The 22,784-nt window shown below is 33.0% G+C and overlaps 1 protein-coding gene and 1 long non-coding RNA gene across 5 annotated transcripts in view; one reads left to right on the top strand and one right to left on the bottom strand.

The window, feature by feature from the left end:
- LOC111043520 (structural maintenance of chromosomes protein 6) overlaps positions 1-22,784 on the top strand; it is a 100,123-nt gene that overhangs the window by 25,965 nt on the left and 51,374 nt on the right. The window contains exons 1-5 of one of the 4 annotated variants that reach the window (XM_039421205.1): positions 5,890-5,946; positions 8,955-9,028; positions 10,485-10,671; positions 14,338-14,493; positions 15,424-15,668. In XM_039421205.1, coding sequence (XP_039277139.1) covers positions 10,491-10,671; positions 14,338-14,493; positions 15,424-15,668 — 582 coding nt within the window. In that variant the 5' untranslated portion in view covers positions 5,890-5,946; positions 8,955-9,028; positions 10,485-10,490. The other 3 variants (XM_022328497.2, XM_039421206.1, XM_022328498.2) reach the window with 3 other exon arrangements.
- LOC120349878 lies at positions 18,308-20,882 on the bottom strand. The gene is made up of 3 exons (XR_005570480.1): positions 20,527-20,882; positions 19,871-19,942; positions 18,308-18,601 (listed from the first exon to the last, which is right to left on the bottom strand). It is a non-coding gene; the product is annotated as an uncharacterized LOC120349878 (long non-coding RNA).

A 22,784-nucleotide genomic window follows, 5' to 3' on the forward strand; every position in this document is an offset into this window, starting at 1 on the left:
TTCTCTTAGGTACTCAAATAATATATTAAAAAATCAGTACTACAATATAAATTGCAAGCACCACCCCCTTTTTATGTCTCTGTGGAGTAGGGTGGCTACCATCAGACCCAATTTTTTTTCATTTAATCTACAATTTCACCCAATATTCTAGGATCGTGAAAAAGACGTGAAACCACTTCACCCAACTGACACTTTATTGACTGGACTAATTGTTGTTATAAAGTAATAGTAGGTATTGATTTCAGTCTGTTACTCCATGAACTAAGCCACTAGAGTGCGGCACAGTTTGGTCGATGAATTGGTTGTATTGGGTGAGTTGGTGTTTGGGTATAAAGGCTATTATGTATGACAAACCACTCTCTGTCTCAGATAGCACCGTATCGCGCATGCGTGAGCAACGGATTTTTCCCGTTCCATTCAGTCAGATCTTTGAATGTAACGTTCTTTGTGATGATGGTTACCGAGCACTGTAACTGGAGCCAATCGTCATTCTATTTGATGAAGATATTATTATACAATGATGATTTATCATTAAATTCAATATAATAATCAATATTATTATCATTTTATTTCATAAAAGGAAGAGTACTTTTGAAAAATATAATTAATAAAATATAACAGTTGTTATTTAACTGATGTTAAAAAACACTATAACTATGTCAGCATATAGTCATTTCAAAACAAAAACCGAACCCTCAACCTCCCCTTTTACATTTAAAACATCAATAAACATAACTATTTGAAAAACCTCTAATCCCTTCCAGCATATTGCAATTTCAAAGCAAAATCCCAACCTATCTTTCCACCTTTGAAATATCATAAAGCATAATACTACCTGGACCCTAGCCCTTTCTTGCATATTGCAATTTTAAAGCAAAAACCTAACCTAACCTTATGAAACATTATTGAATATAATCCAAAAAACCTAATCCCTAACCCCTTCACACATTGATATAGAGAATAAGATTAAGAAGAGCGAAGTCTGCTATGATGCCACTGCGCTAGTGTAGCTACCAGAAATTTCGGGCAAGAAGTCGGGTATTTGTATTCGCTGTGTAGAAAAAGAGCCTTTTTCAAATGATAATATTTTTTTATTGAAGCAATAAAAAATATTCAAAGTATGGTAGTTTCATGCAGTGCTTATGGATGTACGAATCTGCATGTGCCAGATAAAAATATTTCTTTTCATACATAAGTATTTTTATATTTTCATCGGTCATGTTTCATGCAGGCTAAGCCTAGTGCCAAATGATTGTTTCAAGGAATATTGTGCTTAGGTTGATTCATTATCATTATTTGCCAAGTAATAAAATATAAGTTTCGGTAATATTATATTATAATATTTTATTTCCATAGATTCAATATAGGTATCCATATTCCATTCCATCAATTTGTCTTATATTGTAATATTTTGTAAACTATAAAAATATTGTATGCTAAATTTGTATTATAGAAAATATTATTTGCTAAAATTGTCTATAAATTCTTCATCATTGCTATTGTTTCATTTTTTCTGTTCTTATAATATGTAGTTATTTATTATCTTATATCAAATATAGGAGTATAGAGTATAGTTAGGTACCTATACTTAAGTTGCAAAACGAATGGAAACAGTTTCACGAAATATTGTGATAACAGTTAATTTATTATTATTGCCATCTAATAAAATATATGGTAATATTAGCGATCTATAATAAATGTTTTATTTTCCATATCCTAAATACATGGTATAGGAAAATATTGTAAAAATGAGATTCATTTGCTAATAGAATGGAACAAAATCTGTAGTGAGGTAGGTTCACTAAATTAGATGTTTGGTCGAGTTAAAAATAATGTTCAATAAACAAATCATTGTATCATATGGTAATGGAAATGACGAAAAGTTGAAAAAAAATTTTATTGGAATCCATAAAGTATGTCGAAAGATATAACGCAATGAAAGTCGATGTTTTCCCATATAAGTCTGTCTGGGCGCCTGACTTCTAGCCCGATATTCAATGGCGATGGCGACGAGAAATGAAGAAGGCATCATGCTTCCAAACGCTTGAAGGTATAGCTTAGTCATCTAACTATATATATCAATGCCTTCACATTTAATAATTTAGATTTCAAAGCAAAATCCCAACCCCCTAACCTATCCTTTCATATTTGAAACATCAAAAAACATAACTCTAACTGCACCCCAGCCCTTTCTAGCATATTACAATTTCAAAGCAAAAACCTAACCTATCCTAATAACACATTATTGAATAATATATAACCTAAATGAAACTAACCTTCAACCCTTTTACATAGCAGCTACAAACCACTCTCTGTCTCAGACAGCACCGTATCGCGCATGCGTTAGCAACGGGTTTTTCCCGTTTCATTCAGTCAGTTCTTTGAATGTAACGTTCTTTTTGATGATGGTTACCGAGCACTGTAACTGGAGCCAATCGTCATTCTATTTGATGAAAATATTATTATCCAATGATGATTTATCATTACTTTAATATAATAATCGATATATTATTATTTTATTCAATAAAAGAAAGAGTACTTTTGAAAAATATAATTAATAAAATATAACAGTTGTTATTTAACTGATGTTAAAAAACACTATAACTAAGTCAGCATTGTCATTTCAAAACAAAAACCGAACCCTCAACCTCCCCTTTTACATTTAAAACATCAATAAACATAACTATTTGAAAAACCTCTAATCCCTTCCAGCATATTGCAATTTCAAAGCAAAATCCTAACCTATATTTTCACCTTTGAAATATCAAAAAGCATAATTCTACCTGGACCCTAGCCCTTTCTAGCATATTGCAATTTTAAAGCAAAAACCTAACCTAACCTTATGGAACATTATTAAATATAATCCAAAAAAACCTAACCACTAACCCCTAACCCCTTCACATTTGATAATTTGGATTTCAAAGCAAAATCCCAACCCCCTAACCTATCCTTTCACATTTAAAACATCAAAAAACATAACTCTAACTGCACCCCAGCCCCTTCTAGCATATTGCAATTTCAAAGCAAAAACCTAACCTATCCTAATAACACATTATCAAATATAACCTGAATAAAACCTAACCTCTAACCCATTCACATTTAATACTTTAGATTTGTTCGTCATCTTTAGAACAAAACATAAACATTTGGTTCATTTCATGAACATGTTCACAAAAATAAGGTTCATTCCATGAACATGTTCACAAACATGTGGTTCAGAGCAAAATCCTAACCCCCTAACCTATCCTTTTACCTTAGAAACATCAAAAAACATGACTCTACCTGGACCCTAGCCCCTCCTAGCATATTGCAATTTTTAAGCAAAAACCTAACCTTTCCTAAAAAAACATTATTAAATATAACCTAAATAAAACCTAACCCCCAACTCTTTCACATTTGCAAATCGTACACTACCATTATAACGTGGACCTCACTATAGATACTCAAAGAATACTTTTGAATAACTATGTTATAACTGTGACTGTTGCTGGCCGTTACTCTGTTTCTGAGACAAAGAGAAGCTCCTATTATGTATGAAGCTTCGCATTCTGTAATCAGTGCAGGAATCGTCACTTTTCAAGGTAACTGTAGGAAATAGTTATTTGTGCAACTAGTGCGCAAAGTGACAGTTTGCTGCACTGAAAGAAACGATTACGGAATGGTTTCTTGATTGCGGCAGAGGAACTTTGTGCACGTATTTCACATTAAATTTTTCCCACAGTTACCATTGAATATGAAAAGTCGGTAATTATGGGTAAAATTGCCTGAAATCCATCAAATGTTTTTCTGTGTAATTTTATTATTGATAAAAACCTTAATTCATTGTCAAATTTAATAAAAATGTTGTCCTTGGTTATAATATATAATTAATAAGGTGCTTGTTGTGCTTCATTGCACCTCTGCTCACTATAGCAGCCCAGTCACTGTTACCAACTTCATTTTGATTTTGCTGTACTTTTGCTCCATATAAACTACTAAGTATTTTGCATTGCCATGTTGAAAATCTGGAGTGCAGAAAAATTTTTCCCGCACTAGAGCTGAAAAGTGATTCTTTGCGTCCTGTAATCAGTGCAGCAATGGCCACTTTTCAACGTAACTGTAGGAAATAGTATATTTCGCACCTAGGGCCGAAAATGAGATATTTCCGGCTCGAAATCGGTTTTTAAGTCCGAGGCCATAGGCCGAGGACTAGAAAAGATTGAGAGCCAGAAATGCATTTTTTCCCATGGTGCGAATGCTATTTTTCGCCACACCAAAAAAACTTCCCAATATATAAGAAATTAAAAAATAAATAAAATTCAAACAGCCTATTTTGATAGTTTGAATCTTGGTTATGACAACTTTTACTGTCAATTAATTTCAATATTACTAATTAATAATTTACAATAGTGACCATATTTTTATACTATTAATATTAGGCGCAAGCATTGCGCCCGGTGCAATATATCATGGATAGATGGATGAATAGAATTTTCATTACTATTTTGAAATAATGTGATGAAAAAATTAATATAATTGTATATTTCACAGTTTTGTCTCAAAATATATCTAAAAAATTGATTGAAATTTGAATTACGGTAACTAATATAAAAAATAGGTAATAAAAGTTGAAATTCATCGACAAAAAAAAAAATCATTGACCGAGACTCAAACCTAGATCATGTTTGTAATTCACTGAGCTTAGAGGTCTGACTGATGTATTACGCCTTTACGCTCTCAGCCATTCCGTACTGTTGAACGTTGAGGCCTGACTGATAACCCTTAGCATACACGTAATACTGTAATACTAGACTTCTAAAAAAGTTTACTTCATGATCAGCTGTTATTCAAGGTCATTTTACAGCCCTAGGGGCCATAAAGTTTTACCAGCCTGGTCGGAAAACAATCACTTTCGGCCTCCATATGACGCACGTAAACCAGCTCATTACATCCAAGTGTGGCGAAATAGTTATTTGTGCAACTAGTGTGCAAAGTGACAGTTTGCTGCACCGAAAGAAACGTTTACGCCCGAGCCGTAGGCGAGGGCAGAATGGTTTCTTGAGTGCAGCAGAGGAACTTTGTGCACATATTTCACATTGAGTTTTTCCTACAGTTACCATTGAATATGAAAAGTGGGTAATTATGGGTAAAATTGCCTGAAATGCATCAAATGTTTTTCTGTGTAATTTTATTATTGATAAAAACCTTAATCCTAAAATCCTAAAGTCCTCGTTGTCCTTGGTTATAATATATAATACTAATAATTTGCGCGTTGTGCTTGCGTTGTGCTTTGTTGCACCTCTGCTTACTATAGCAGCCACAGCAGTCACTGTTACCAACTTCATTTTGATTTTGCTGCACTGTTGCTCCATATAACCTACTAAGTATTTTGCGTTGCCATGTTGCAAATCTGGAGTGCAGAAAAATTTTTCCCGCACTAGAGCGGAAAAGTGATTCTTTGCGTTCTGTAATCAGTGCAGCAATGGCCACTTTTCAACGTAACTGTAGGAAAAATATATTTTTAATCAATTATACGACTTATGAACTCAAGTATTTTGATAGAATGGAGAAGAAAAAAATGGCGGCTGAAAATTATTGGTTGTCTACTTTTGTACAGTCACTGTCAAAAGTAAAAATAAAATATTCTGGCAATCTGACATTGCAAAGTGAGAGAAAGATAGCGCTATCTGTTTTGTTGTATGATAGAAAAGGACAGCAACAGTATTGTCAATCGTGTACTGCCATTATAACGTGGACATCACTAATGTGGTGCCATGTAAAATGCATTGGCCAGATTGGAAGTTACCCTTCTGTATGTGTAACTTCTGTGGTCAATTGTTCAGCTTTTTTTCTTGAGTCGGCCATCCTTGCCTCATGGTCACATGGTCAGCCATCATCATCATTGACAATAATTTGATTTGACATTGGATCGTGTTCGTGAATAGAGACTGGGTATTAATTTAAGAGGTAAGAAGTGAACTATCCAAAAGTAAGTTTACTTTTATCATAATTATAAGTTTTACTCATATACACTAAACTTTTACTTATCATAAGTTTACTACTTAGCCTATTTTATGTTTTTGTTTTGTAGTGGGTAAGTTTAAAGTCGATTGTTAGGCAAAAGTCTAGCCGGTGATCTACCCATGTTATCTCAGCTATTATTAAAGATATTGATTAAATTTTTTATACGGAAGAGGAGAAAAAAATAAAGGGCGCTAGCCTATTTTGATACAATTTAATTCATTTTTTTATTAGAAATAGCTGTTTCAAAACTAATCTTATTTTGAAGAAACGATGATTGTAAATTATATTGATCAATATAAATATTATTATTATTGCAATTCACATTGAATATTAATTACTATTTCAATGAAATAATGTGAAATATTTTTATGCAATTGCAGTTTAAATGATCAAATGATGAATTTTAGGTTAGAAATAGCATAATTTATTACATAACCTAGGCTAGTTGGTAATCAAAACCTAACAAGAGTATCAATGCAGCAAGATTGAAAGATTCAACTCACATCGGTAAAAGGAAAGATTAGGTTTTTGCTTTTTAATAGCAATAATGTTAATATTATTCAAGATGTCCAATCACAGTGATTAGTAGCCGTGATCACAAAGAACAATACTTTCATTGATGCACAAGCGCAACACGGTGCCGCAAGGTTACTAAGTTTAAGAAGATGGTTTTATCAAATTATTGCAATGATAATGATAGTAAATTCATTCTTCTAAATCATAATTGTAACGGAGAAAATCAATTTATTCATGAAATAATAGGATTTAATATTGCATGAATTATTATAAAGTTTCAATGTATTAATAGTATTTCAAGTGGTGGAATTGGAATTGATATTATTAAAAGTCGCCCTTACTCAAGGTTAGTTTTGAAACGGCTATTTCTATGAAATAATAGGATTTATTATTGCATGAATTATTATAAAGTTTCAATGTATTAATAGTATTCAAACGTTTTTCAAGTGGTGGAATTGGAATCGATATTATTAAAAGTCGCCGTTACTCAAGGTTAGTTTTGAAACGGCTATTTCTAATATTGAAATTGAATCAAAATAGAGTAGCTCGCTTTATTTTTTCCTCCTCTTTCATTGATAAAATGAGTCGATAGGCTTATTTTCAATATTAACTGATATAACGGAGTAGCTCACCGGCTAGACTTTTGCCATTTGCTCTGTTGTCAGATAGATTTTTAACGAGGAAATAATATATTAACAAAAATGAACAGTGCCGGTTGCACAAAAACATGTTCAAAAAACTGTCCCCTGAGTCCAAAAAAGTGGTTTTTGGGTATTGGTCTGTATGTGTGTCTGTGTACACGATATATCATCTTCCAATTAACGGAATGACTTGAAATTTGGAACTTAAGGTCCTTACAATATAAGGATCCGACCCGAACAATTTCGTTTAAATCCAATTCAAGATAGCGGCGACAATGTTGTCAAAAACCGGGTTTTTCGCAATTTTCTCGAAAACGGCTCCAACGATTTTGATCAAATTTATACCTAAAATAGTCATTGATAAGCTCTATCAACTGCCACAGGTCCCATATCTAAAAATTTCAGGAGATCCGCCCCATCTATGCAAAGTTTGATTTCAGATTTTCAATTATCAGGCTTCAGATACAATTTAAACAAAAAATTTCAAATGGAAAAGATTGAACATGAAAATCTCTACAATTAATGTTCAGTAACATTTTCACCTAAAATTGAAAATGAGCTCGAAATTCGAGAAAATGTGATTATTTAATTTCAAATTGTTGCAACTGTTGATTCTATTAAATCATTCACTATGAAGAGGTAGCAGACCTCGTTTGTCTCCAGCGTTATTGTCCTGTCACCAGCTGGCTCAGATCTTTGAATAGTAGACTTGAGATGTGCGTAAACACTAGTGTCAGGTGATCAATTTTCATAACGGTAAGGAAAGTTGTGTGAGTGCGCCACACCAGATTTTTTTAAGTGATGCTAAAATAAAGTTACATGACATATGTTCCATTATTGAAGTTGGAAAATATCCACCAGGTTACTGCTTTTCATTGTTCGAATTTGCTGTGCGGTTCGCTGCGCTGTTCGAGGTTCGCTTCGGTATGGGTGGACATACCTTTAGGGGTGTGATCACATTGAATGTCTATATGAGCAAGAGCATGTCTGATCGAGTGCGTGAGCCAAAGACGGAATGTGTTAAGTGCAATTGAAACACGTTGTGACTGATCGCAACCAGCAAGTGTGAGTGTTCCTATTCCTCTTCACAGATTTTGTTTTGCACGCTTGGTCATGCACAACCAAGTAGAAGGTGTATCTTGTAGTCAAGGTATTGTACAACTCCCACAAGACATGATTTGAAGGAAAGCATAAAAAATCACTGTCATGCCCAAAATATTGTTACCCTGTAATTTTAGAGTTTCTGGGATTTTTCTTATGCGTGAATTCAAGTTCCAACTTGAATTTTTCAGTCATGTAAAGAGGTACTTTTTGACATTCTCTTCTTCTTGTAGCTCCTATCCGTCACGGATGTTGGCAAACAGCTTGGCTAGCCTAATTTTGTCCACAGCCATGCGGAAGAGTTCAGCTGATGTTTCTCTTGTCCACTTCCTAAGGTTTCACAGCCAAGATAATATTCTTCTCCTTCCAGGACCATTTCATCCATCGATTTTCTTTGGACGATTGTCTGGAGTAAAAATTACCTGGAGTCGTTCCTCATGATGTGGCCCAGATATTGCAGTTTTCGGATCTTGATGGTGTCCATAATTTATTTTTGTTTATTCATTCTTCTTAGTACTTATTCATTAGTTACATGTTCAGTCCATGATATCGGTAGCATTCTTCGATAAAGTCGCATTTCAAAGGCTTCTATTCCTCTTGGATGTGTATTCTTCATTGTAACATCTGAGAAGTATCTTTTTTTTTTCAAGACTAAGATCATGGCTTCTGAAGAGTTTGCTTATTTTGTTAAAGGTGGCTGTGGCTTTGGCAATTCGCGATTTGATTTCTTGAGTTGTATCCCAGTTCTCGTTTATACGTGTTCCCAGGTACGTGGTGTGTGTTACTCTCTCCATTTGCTGATTGTTGATGTTGTCAATCTTGTTTTTGCTGATGATCATAATTTTGGACTTTTTATGTTCATGTCCAATCCATATTCCTTATTAACTCTTGCTATTTTGTTAATAAGTCGTTGCAGTGCTTGTGGACTATCAGCGAACACGATGGTGTCGTTCGCTTATCTTATATCACTCAACTTCTTCCCATTTATTGAGATGCCTTCTTCTTCTTCTTCTTCGTCATCTAGCGCTTCTTTGAATATCTGTTCGAAGTAGATGCTAAATAGCAGGGGCGAGAGCACACATCCCTGCCTCACTCCTCGCATCATTTTAACATTTTACAAATTATATTACTAGCAGATATCCCGTGCTCAGCAAGGGTCTGTTTAAAGCACAAATAGTTGTAGTAGTAAGTATAATAATTTACTAGGATAACTATATAGTTCAACAGATTTCATAGTTTTTTCTACGTTTGGACTTTTTTAATGATTTTGGAAGTATTTTTAAATTTGAAATCTGTTTTTTAGTGTTTCAAATGTTTTTAAATTTTGAGTGAAAATGTTACATGTGACCTAGCTAAATTTTGACGGTTGTATAAATTAGAATTGGAACCGTTCTGGGCTTTAGCCTGTGCTACTTTTCTAAAACGTGTGTAATTTATATTATTGAAAAAATATGCAGTTACTACAAACAGGGTGGTCACCTACCGGGAAAACAGGGAGAACCTTGAATTCCTCATGATTCTACCAACCGGGAAAAATACTGTGAATTCCTCATGATTTTTTCCAATTTATTACTCATGAATTTTTAATAATTTTCAATTGATTTAGTAAATAAGTGTACATTAACAATAAACTCATACAAAAATAATTATAATTAATAATTTACAACAGAAGAAAAAACAATTTGATTGGGCTTTCATCTTGTGTGATCTTTGTATCAATTATAATTACAATTATTCAATTAACAAAATAAGAATAGACCTATAACCATTCTCGCTAAATTAAGAATATTTATGCAGAGTTTCAAATTCATTAGTTCAGTATTTCAGACGTGATGATGAGTGATTCATGTATTTCCTATCCCGTACACGTTTGAGCAAATAATTTTCTATAAAATATTGATAAATGACATGATAAGTAGGTACATGACACTTGGATAGAAATTGACTAGTTGTAAGAAAATTTCATTATCTTAAAATTTCTCATTCCTCTGCGTCACTCTGCAGAATATTCAGAGAAAATAGCAGTAACTTTATCCAAAACATCTTTTATTTTTTTATTTTGTTACTTGAACAATCCAATTATTCAGGTCATGACAATTCACACAATAATATTCTTATAGAAAATTTAAAATTGAGTTGAAACTGACAATTTTAAATTTGGATTGTTTGATTAATGAAACAAAGCCAAATTGATTAAACGTTGTTTAATGTTTTATTTTGCAGATAAACATGTTGAATAAGATCGTAGTTAAAAATTTTATGTGCCACGATCATTTTGAAATCGTTCTGAATCCAAGAGTGAATTTCATAACAGGACAGAATGGTAGTGGCAAAAGCGCCATTGTTGCCGCCCTAATGGTGGGCTTTGGCCAGAGGGCAACTGTCACCAATCGTGCCCTGTCTGTCAAAGGTGAGTTGAACATCAATACTATAGTGAATATTTCAATGATATTCTTAAACCTTGTTTATGCTATTCCCTCTTTTCTAAGAATAATTTTATATTTTTCCAGTAAATAGGAAATTAAGTGAGCTCAATTATTATAATTCGGCTTATATAATTCTACAGAAAGATTTTATAGTTTTTTCTATGTTTGGACTTTTTTAATGATTTTGGAAGCATTTTAAAATTTGAAATCTTTGTTTTTTTAATGTTTTAAGTGTTTTCAAAATTTGAGTGAATATCTTACATATCACCAAGCTAAATTTGGACTGTTGTATAAATTAGAATATTAGAATAATATCGTTTTGGCTTTAGCCTGTGCTACTTTTCTAAAACGTGTGTAATTCTAAATTATTGAAAATATATGTAGTTACTACAAACAGGGTGGTCACCTACCGGGAGAACATTGAATTCCTCATGATTTTACTAACCGGAAAAAAGACCGTGAATTCCTTATAAATTTTTCCAATTGCTCATGAATTTTTAATCATTTTCAATTAATTTAGTAAATAAGTGTACAGTAACAATAAATTTAAATAAAATAAAATACTTGATGGCTAGCAATATAATAATTGGCAATGTTTTTGAACTACCTAACCTAAAAAAATATCTAACAACATCGATATTCTTGTCATGTCAAAAATTATCAATAAATTTAGAAATTTAATTATGCTATTTGCAATTCGTCATGGAAGATCAAACTGAAGATTTCTATAATAAATTCTGTACGAATGTATCTTGTTCCTCAAATACCGCGGATACTCTACCTGGAAAATTTGAAATTTTACTCTGGAAAACCGGGAATTACTCATTAATTTTTTATTTTAAAGTGGGATGCCACTCTAAAAAAGATTTATCCAATTTTTAAAATTCATAAATATCAAAGTATTCATTTGAAATTAATAATACTTATACCAAATGAAATAGATAGTCCCACCAGTCTCTGTTATGTTTTCTTTGACCTTCACTTGCTCAAAAATGATAGAGGATAAATCCTCTCCTTCTATGAATTATTTTCGCTGTATTTCTTTGCACTTCAGCCAAACCAAAAATGTTAATTTTTGTTTCTGCCATGATCTCTTCCAGCTCCACCAGTCTCCCTTCTGTTTGCAATGTTCTCACGTTGAGCTATTGTTAACCCTTAGGCTCAACTCACACTTACGCGACTCAGGTCGAGAAGAGACTCGACTCTAGTCGAGAGCATGTGTTTCCAAATGGTGACACTCAGACCAGTCGACTCTTTTAGTCTCCGTGACTGTCACCATTTGAAAACACATGCTCTCGAGTCTCTTCTCGACCTGAGTCGCTTAAGTGTGAGTTGAGCCTTAGTCTTTCTGGGAAAATGCTAAAACTGTAATACTTTTATTCCTTTTAATACCTAATCGTGAAATTCGTTATCCTGTTCCTGTTAATTGATTGACCTGGTTTCCGCTGATTCCTATTCTTTCTTATACGAACTCCTTTGTTAATTTGTATCTCGAAAGTAGCTATCAGCTGCTTTCTTCTTTCCTCCCCAAACATTTCTCCTTAGCAACTTTTCTTTGTCGTTTGATGTTCCAAATTCAATGGAGAAACACTGAGCTCATGTTCCTTGTTTTCTTTGTTGTTATATTTATATAATTTTTAAACTGTTTGAAAGTCCTTAGTTACTCACACAGCTGCCTTTCTGTTTTTTCACTTACATTTTTTTAAATAACGGTTAAACATAAGGAAGTGAAACTCTGCACAATCACTTATATGACAACTAGCCAGAGCTACAGAAAAATTGTGAAAATTTTTCAAATTTTTAAAACAAAATGGCGGTTGTTTAAGATTGTATTTCTCAAATACGGTAACCGAAAAAAACGTTGGTCTTTACAAAACAATCAGGCCTACAAGAGTAATTTTCTAGTAAATTTAATTAAAAATCGATTGAAGGCTTACAAGAATAATTTTCTAGTAAATTTAATTAAAAATCGATTGAAGGCCTACAAGAATAATTTTCTAGTAAATTTAATTAAAAATCGATTGACATCTCATTTTCCAAGATTGCACAAAATATAGCACTTAACAGAAAACACTTTAAAGTTTAAATATAAAAAGGATACACACGACACGGATAGATTAAAAACACTTAAAAACTCACATTTAGACGAGAATTTTTGGGGAGCTGGGCCCCCTTTGTCAATCAACCAGGAAGTCTTCCTGACCTTCTGACTTCCTGACTACCTGGTTGATTGACAAAGGGGGCCCAGCTCCCCGATAATATTAAGAGTGAGAAATGACAGCTTTGGTGAGTGGTGGTGACCTCTGAATTCCAAGACCAAGAGGGTTATGTAAATTTTTATTGTTATAAATTTCATTTTTTTATTTAATATTTTATTTTTATAAATTTTATATTATACTGTTTACATAACCCTCTTGGTCTTGTCATTCAGAGGTCACCAGTCACCAAAGCTGTCATTTCTTACTCTTAATATTTGTTCAATCTTGGAAAATGAGATGTCAATCGATTTTTAATTAAACTTACTAGATTATTTAATAATCTAAACCGTTTACGAATAAGCAGATGGAGATTGTTGCAGTATTGAGGCAGACTTGAACAGCAAGCCTAGGCGTGCACTGAAACAAACTCCAGCAGACATCTATCACTAAAGCTGCCATATCTCACTTATTCGTTCACTTTTGGAAAATGAGGTGTCAATCGATTTGTAGTTGAATTTACTAGAAAATTATCCTTATAATTGTTTTGTAAAATCAACAATCTTTTTGTTATTTGAAAAATAACATTTTGAACGGCCGCCACTTTGATTTTTTGTATTAATTGACATAGTTTTTTCATAGCTCTGTCCAGTTGTCATTATTCTTTGTGTAAGTTTCACTCCTGTTTGTTCATCATGTTACGAAAAAATATAGTAATTGAAAAAACAATTGATGGCTGTGTGACTAACTAAGGACTTTTGGTCAGTTTGAAAATTATATTAAGATATGTTTCTCACCTATAGTGAGGTCCACGTTAAAATGGCAGCTGAGAATGATAGGAGATCAACGTTGCCGATCCTCTTTTTTTCAATGCCTTCTATAGACGGTAGCTAATACATGTTTATTGCTGTTAATTCTTGTTCAAAATAATCAATTGTATTTTATTGAGCAAGAAATTATATTTTTTAATAATTTCATAATGAATTTTCATAATTACCTAACTTAAGATGAAATATTTTGTTACCTTATTATTTATTCTACATTGTTGAAAGGCAACAGTCATTGTTGATCTGGCAACAGAGCAAAGCGAGAAAGAGAAAGCGCTATCCGCATTGTTGAATGATAGACAAGGATAACAATACCATTGCTAATAGAACACTGCCATTATAACGTAGACCTCACTATAGGAACAATGCCGTAGAAGATAAGTACAACGTTCGGAAAAACTGTATCCGGATGTTATCTCATTTTTCTAACGACTGGCATAGGCCCAACTACTGACTTATATAAATGTCATCGTCAGTTGTTTTTTAGCGACAGAAATTATGATTAACTTTACAATCTCACTTATTTGTAGTTGATAATTTTTCTATTTAATCTTACTATGTTTGTTTACTTGTATTGTAAGCAATTTGTGTTATATTCACCATATTAATAGAATACATTTTGCCGCAGATTTCATAAAAAAAGGCAGGCACTCTGCTGTAACAGAGATCACGCTCTGCAACGATCCTGACAATGGTTTCAAATATGAAGAATACGGCTCAGAAATCACAATTGTTAGAAGAATAACATATACCTGTTCAAACTACTTGCTGAGAGACAGCCAAGGTATTCACAGTTTTTATTATTGTCATTTATTTATTAGTTATTCCATTATTATTATTATTATTATTATTATTATTATTTTATTATTATTATTATTATTATTATTATTATTATTTATAATGGGAATAAAACGGATGTAAGTTTTAAGATAATCTTCACTTGAATAATTTGATAGTTTCAGTTGAAGTAGATATTTTATACTTTTTGAAGTTTCAGTTTTTGTCTTGTCATATGAAGACGTTTCGTCAACATTAGAATAGCCTAAAGGTCAGACAACATCGTAGCACGTTGAAGAAAGATAGAATGCATACACATTTATGGAGACAAGTGTGTGCGAGTGATGGATTCAATATTAGATGTATTCTTCTCTGTATAATTTTTGTTCACCATAATCATTATTACAAAATCATATAGGCTACTTGCATATTAGCCATTAAAAAAAAATTACATATGAATTAGCATAAATGGGTATCCAATTTAATTTATTTTTACTCAAGACAGTTGTGGATAATAAATTGAAATGATCAATAACCTAAATGAACATGATTTAAAATGAATTTGATTAAAGTATTATTAGTAAAATTATTTAGAAGAACCCATTTATCAATCAATTACAACCCTTTATAACTTATCGCATATAAATTCAAGTCCATTTGCCGTTTTATATTATTTTGTGGCAATTTTCATTTTTGGATATCCAAATCTACATCAAGAGAGCGGAACTTGCTACTCAGGTTACTACGAGCATCTGTTACAGGAAAAATCAACGAATTAACGCGTCCATAATCATGAGACTATTAATACAATAATATTTTTTCTTCATATTTTCTACCCACTTGTGAATCCGTATTCAATTTTACTCTAAAAATTACGCTTTATAGTTTTAATAGTTGAGATATAATTTTAATTTATGTTATTTTGATTTTTTATCAGGAAAAAACCATCCTTGCAATGCCAAGCTTTTGAACTCGTTGATGCTGCATTTCAGCATTCAACCCAATAATCCACTGTGCATCCTCAGCCAAGACGTGGCAAGAACGTTCCTTCAGAAGTTCGACCCAAAATCATTGTACAATTTATATAGTCAAGCAACTCTCTCGAAAACTATCAATGAGTCTTTCGCTGACAGCAAGGATACTCATCGGAAAGCACAGTTACATTTAGCTCAGAAAAGAGAGGTGAGGGTGAATTACACAAAACTTTAGTAATTTACTGATAGTTTTCCATCGTCTTTGTCATTAGCCATCAATCTCATAATCTATTAAAATAATGTTGAATACATATACATATTTTTATCAAGCATTTTAACGCTATTCATCGAAAGCTGTTCATAAATAATCAACATCATTGATTGTTCACTGGCAATTCATTTTGCATCGGTTGAGTACAGCTGACAATTTGCTATGATAGCAAATTCTCTTATTCAGAATTTTTAAATAGTTGAGGAATGTTCTAAGATAAACTATGGTTAGAGAATAGAAAGACTTGTCCTCCTATAAAGCAGAAGTGATATTGCTCCGCTCATTGAACTAAACCTTGACTTATAGATTATAGATACTGTATTATAATTCAACTCTCAGTAATTTATCTATAGCTTTGCATCACGCTTTTTGAACATCACACATTTCTCAAAGTATTTCGATTTGCATTCTATCAATCAAGTTTCCTGATGGAAAAAAATTTCTGATGAAAAACTGGGTTCTGGAAATGAGACGTAGCCGCACTACCTGTCCTCTTGGCTTGTTCCATAAAGACTCACAAACTTTTATCCTTCAACTCTGCACTACCTTACTTCATTGTTCTCTGATTCCGCTCCATAACCCTCATTAGTGGCCTCTTCTCTCTGCTGGAAGGCACTTATAGCTGTTAGGGAGCACAACTCGTCTCTCACTGCTTCTAGCATTTGCAACTTGTATTTTCAATTTAATCTGGATTATGTGATTAAACAGGCCTACCTACTTGTAATTTCAATATTTTCCATGGTTCACTTTATGAAGTTTGAAAGTTATGTAGCTCTGATGCTGACATCTGTAGCTCTGGTACTGATGTAGCTCTGTACACAGCTTGATAAATATAATGCATTTCAAGTTGAAACATGAAACAAAAACTATGAATTACTTTCATTATTATAAGGGTCCTCCTATTACGTTTCACTACTACACTATATTTTTCTCAATCTCCGCTATCCGATCAATCATCTATGAACATAATTCATTGGTTATCTTCAGGGATACTTTTGAGTCAGTGACTCGAGTGACCCAGAGCCGAACAAAATGGCGGCTGACCCGGGGCAGACTAGTGATCCCATGGAACGACAACCAGACATCGACCGGTCGATGCTGTTTGGCGCGTACTTTTGAATATTCGGATGGCGCGAATATTTGAATAAAACACACACACACACACTGGTGTGACACTAAAAGTAAGTTGTTTTGCAAAACAAACATGGCTCATGCTGTAATAAATGAGTTTATTCTAGGAGAATTGGATAAGGAACAGAATAACAATAATAATAATTATTATGATGCACCAAACATTGTAGGGCCAGTTGCTGCGGTTGTTGTGGAGGAATTGGGAAATCCTTTAAGGGTTTTCAATGAATTATTCCAACAGGAATGTAATAATACGAGACCTCACAACTTGGGTTATTTTGAAATTATAATATCACTTTATAATATGAGTGAGTTTAAAAGCCATTTTAGAATGTCTTAGCAAACCATGCAGATAAAAGATTCCATACTATTATCATCAGAATCTTTCCACTGAAATTTTGTAAACATGGTTAATGTAGCATTATTCTATTCAGGTCACCTACTGAGAACATACGGTACCAAGTGGGTCGCGGTGTAGATTTTGGATTCTTGTTTAATAATCATTATATATTATGGGACCATATTTTTTGGCGTCATCAAAGAGACCACTGGACTAGTCTTCATTGAATGAAAATAATACCATTCTCCCTAGAAATATATTTTGGCTGCTTTTAAATTGTATAAAAATGAAAGAAAAACTTATTTACTTTCGACATTTTAAAAGAACCAAAATGAGTTTAGAAATAGAGCCAACATTACATTTTCTAAACCAAATTTTTATAAAAACATTTTGAGAGACTAGTTTCTGTTGTTGCACCATTTCTCTCAAGTTGTTACTCATCTCAAGTAACTGGTTTGTTATTTTATTCGAAATTGACTATATCATTTTTTATGATGGAATCAGTGCTGTAGACTATTTCAAATTATTATCATTTATTTCCAATGACCAGGCATTCCTGGATAGATCGATCACGTCTTCAGTTATAGGATGGTCATAGTTGACTAGACCCAACTATAGGCCCGCCACAACGTAGACCCACGCTAATCCATGAAAAGCAACCCACGCCGTGGGATGTTTTGTAAACCATTGCTAAGCTTCTCCAGACATCTGTGTAATAAATGCAATGAATAATCCACTTGTCAGCTGATTGATTATGAATAATTCTATAGCAATGGTTTACAAAACATCCCACAGCATGGGTTGCTTTTCGTAGATTAGCGTGGGTCTACTTATCGGCGGGCCATATGAGCGTATAATAGAGGTACTGTAAGATATAGGCCATACGAAAAACCAAACATGGTGTATTTCAAATCGAAAATTGGTGGATTGTTTGTTTTTTTTTTATTAAATTCCAATTTTACAAAGATTTACATCAACATTTTTAGGTGCTCTTAGAAGTTATAGGAAGGAGAATTAATCAGCCTGCAAATATAAAAATACCTCTTGAGTAGAAAATACTTTTTACAGTTTGGATGTTGAGCAAACCAGAGACATTCTTAGCTGCTGATGACAGATATAATTTTTCTCAAAGTACTGCTCATAGAACATTCTATGAGATAGTGGATGTCATTGCAGCTTCAGTAGATGAACATGGTCGACACCCTTGCAGCAACAAAAGTCATCTGATGTAATTAATAATAATAGCCTTTACCAACTTCATAACTTGTGCTTGCTACATAAGAACTTCCTTTAATACAAGATTATCACCGGGTTGCACAACGGTCTGTTAACTTTTAATCCCAAATAAATTTCACTTTTGTTGCATCAGTAGTCCACACATGACCCTCTGTGGTGACTTCTGTAACATAAAGAAAACAATGATATTAAAACACCATTAAGTAGTGAACATGATTGACTTCCATAAGGTAGGTCTACTAAGCATTATGTTATAATTACAAGTAGTGCAGTCTATATACAGTGGTGCTTGCAAAATACATTGTAGTTCTTAATTTTCAATATGTTATAAATCACTCTCAAACAGGCTGTATCATTGCCACTTTTTTGAAGTTGTCTTTTGAAGGAAACTTCAAGCTTGGCTACAAAATCTTACAGAAGCTTGATTAAATTACACCGGAAGAGTAGCTCAAATTATGTTATAATCACATATAACATAGAAGAAACGCGTCTATAGTGAGGTCACGTTATATTGGCAGTAGAGTAATATAGAAGAACAACGTTGCCGATTCTCTGCCTTTTATAGCTGATACCAGTATATCTTATGTAACTGTTCATTCTTCTTTAGAACAATCAATTATTGTACTCATCAAGTGAATTTACTTTTCAATAAATAATACACTTGCATAATTAGATTGAAAATTTTGTTAATAATTAACAATTATTGATCATATTTCAACATTGTAAAAAATCTGGCAAAAGGATAGCAACACCAATGTTAATCAAATACTGACTATCCTAGGAAAAATTAAAGGTTACAAATTTTCCTAAACATTTTATTCGTCTCACAGTTTTAGAGATTTCTCTATACTGTAAGTCTTCTATGTTTTTCTCTGTATCTTCTTTGGTATTGACGAAAAGACAGACTTCTTTCAATTGTGGAGTAGCTTGGTTTAAGTTTTCAAAATGCAATGGGTTTAAAGCTGCATATTATACACCAAAGTTTTCACAGATTCTTCTATAAAAAAGTTGTTGATTATCTTTAAAAATTTGCTGTTCTCAAACAATGTAGAGCAACAAGAGCTGTCAAAATTTTCGCTAAGAAAGCATAGTCTGCATGGACTTGTAATGAAGGAAAATTTTGTTGGCAACTTTCTCAGTGTTTAGAATGTATGGAAAACAAAAATCATGTTAGATAGAGGGATATTCACAAGTTGAGGAAGCAATTTTGCTGTAATTTTAACATATTGCCATAATTTGTTGAAAACTTTTAATGACAACTCTAATGTAAAAGCTCCAAGTTTTTAGCTTGGCATAAATTATCACAGTATCTACAAAAAATAGCAGCAGAATATGGTAAAATTATTTATACCAATGTGACTACTATCACTAATCGTTATTACGGTATGTGATAGAAATTATATTATAAGAGGATTGCATGAAAGCGCCTTACCTGCTGCTAAACCAGCCATCTCGATGTGGCCATAGTTTTGTTTCAGATAGGACTGGAAGAAGTCCAAGCTGCCTGTAAAACAAAATCATAAAGTTTCAGTACTTGAGCTATTAAATTAAATTAAAATCAATCTTTATGAAATGCAGAGGACCTGCATAGCAAATAAAATTATTCTTATAGAAAGCAAGAGATAATTTTTATAATCTTTATAATGCATAGGCCTATTCCATAGAATAACAAACTTTTCAATGAAATGAAAATGAGTGAAGTTTATTAGGTTTAAGTTTATGTTTAGCCGATTAAGTATTCTGAAATTTGATAATGAAATTCTATTTATTTTTTAATAAATTATGTCATAAACAAAATACGAATAGGTATTGAGGTTAAACAGCTATGAAAATCTAAGAAGTAGCCAAAATCAAAAGTAAATATTTCAATGCTATTTAAATGGATCAATAACTTTCATGACCACACAGAATAATATTAACAAAATATTATATTATTTATTTTATTATTCACAATTTCCTTGATGAACACTAAAAAGCCTACTGTAACAGTTTTGGATACCGTAGATCACGTCATGAGCACAAATATATTTTAATATAATAGTTATACTAAACTAATAATATTGTCAAAAATGCAATTAATAAACTTACCAGCCAATAATGTATAATTTCCTCCTTTCCAATTATTTTATAAAATATGCTTCAAAAACAAACTCATGTTTGTATTCGTAATAATCCTCCATATTTGCATTTAGTTGTGTTGTTTACTTGACTGCAGACCGAGCAGACGACGCGAAACTTTCAACCAATAGGAGCGCTCCGATTCCGGGTGACTCGAGCTAGAACTTCGTAGCCCGTACTATTTGGTCGGGTCACGATTCCTGACCCGGGCTAGAAAAATCAAAGATGGCGACCGGGTGATGAACTGTCAAAAGCTCCCATGAAACGCGGGTCACCTAGCTCGAGTCACTCGAGTCATTGGAGCAGTGTATCCCTGAAGACGCTCATTATCTATGTTACCATAGAAGTTTAAAAATGGACCGGATGTTCAAAAATACGTAACTTGAGGATGGATTTCCCCAATCAACTTTGTCACCCACAACTTCCATGGGTGTCATTCCAGAAGATTTAAGTAAGAGTCACTTCCAGCCTGCAGCTCGTTCAAGCATGTTGACAGATTAGTCCAGTCACTTTCGGTGCATGCAATTTATATTGTAGTTCTGATTTTTTAATATATTATTTGGGTACATAAGAAAAGTCCAGAACCAATTTCTTCGTGCAAAATTTCCTTGTGCTAGACACAGGGTGGCCCAAAAACCTCATATTTTCGGCTCATTCTCCAGTTTTCAGCTATTTCTGCCAAATCTCGTAATCGGGTAGAAAAAAATTGCTTTCGCATTTATTTAATTATAAAATTCTGAATAAAATGAGATTATTAGGAACTCTCAATCTCCAAGGAGTACTGAATTATGATTTTTCAAAAATGTGTGAAATTTGAAGAAAAATCAATTTTGATGAATTTTAGTTTTGATCAACAATATCTTCCGATTGTTACCATCTAGATGTATAATTCAAAATCCCTCTGGGCGTATTTTTGTGCTCTACAATCTGAGATCAGGAGCGCTCCATCTCATATAGATTTCCAGGTACTATACCCGACAACAATGCTCCTTATATTGTAAAAAACACCTAATTATCAGCTTAAACCATCATCACCAACTACATTGTCCTCAAATTGATATATCGCACAATGACATAAGTTCATGAGTTCATGAGATTGTTTCCATTTCAGTATTTCCTAGTTGAGAAGCGCGCTTAAGGACACCTCAAGGATCAAAATTTCAAACACTTATAACTTTTGACACAATAATGCTCAGATTTCATGGTACTACACTTCATTCTTCTCGGCTCGTCAAGGCGGTCCAAAATCATGCATCATAAGTCAAATTCGGTCGAAAAATGGAAAATTTGACTTTTGATGCATGATTTTGGAGCATTGTGTCACTCATTTTTGAAAAATCATTACTCAGTACTCATTGGAGATAGAGAGTTCCGAATGATCTCATTCTATTCAGAATTTTATAATTAAATAAATGCGAAAGCAATGGACTAGATCTCGTTACTACTGTCTCGGTCAGTGTTATACATTTTGTCCGTCCGTCCTACTCCTACTATACCATGAAGTTTGTTTACGTACATGTACTGCGTTCCGAGAACATATATCAAAGATTTGTATGAAACGTTTTTTTTTGACATAAGCTATTAAAACCTTATTCTTATTGTGAATCAAGAATGTTTTACCGTCACAAACAGAATTGCATTGACAAAAGTCACTTTATAGGATTCAATAATATTGATAATTTATTGTATTCAAGTTCACTTCATATAATATTACAAATTAAAATACAAATACTTTAATACTCTAACTATGGATAAGAGTTACCGACCAGCATTTCCTCGATCAAATAAAAAGTTTTATTCTTCAGCCATTTTTAATTGCTCTTTTGAAAGTATCAAAATCATACTCCCAGCGATAACCTATTGAAAATTCTCACTTCCATATAGGAGTACATTTTTTGTGTTTTGGCAAGCCTAGCAGACCCCAGATCAAGACTACCTGACCGTGTGTTATGCTCATGAATGCTTCCCCTCAAAACATTGAAGTTCCGCTTTACTAACATTGAACAATCCATAGTTCAAATACATGGGAGTGTCAATATATCAATGTCTAAGAAGAAAGGCTTACAATAATCCCTCATACCCAGACGAGGATAGCACGCAAAGCTCTTAGGAAAAACAAAATCAAATAGTTGAGACATTTTTTCGGCAAAGAGGACAATAATTGGACAGTCGGGTGTACGGTATACAGAAACTATTATTTTTATTATCTATTATTTATTATTAGTCCC

Source organism: Nilaparvata lugens, chromosome 2 (genome assembly GCF_014356525.2).
Source record: "Nilaparvata lugens isolate BPH chromosome 2, ASM1435652v1, whole genome shotgun sequence".
In the NCBI taxonomy this organism is placed as follows: Eukaryota; Metazoa; Arthropoda; class Insecta; order Hemiptera; family Delphacidae; genus Nilaparvata; species Nilaparvata lugens.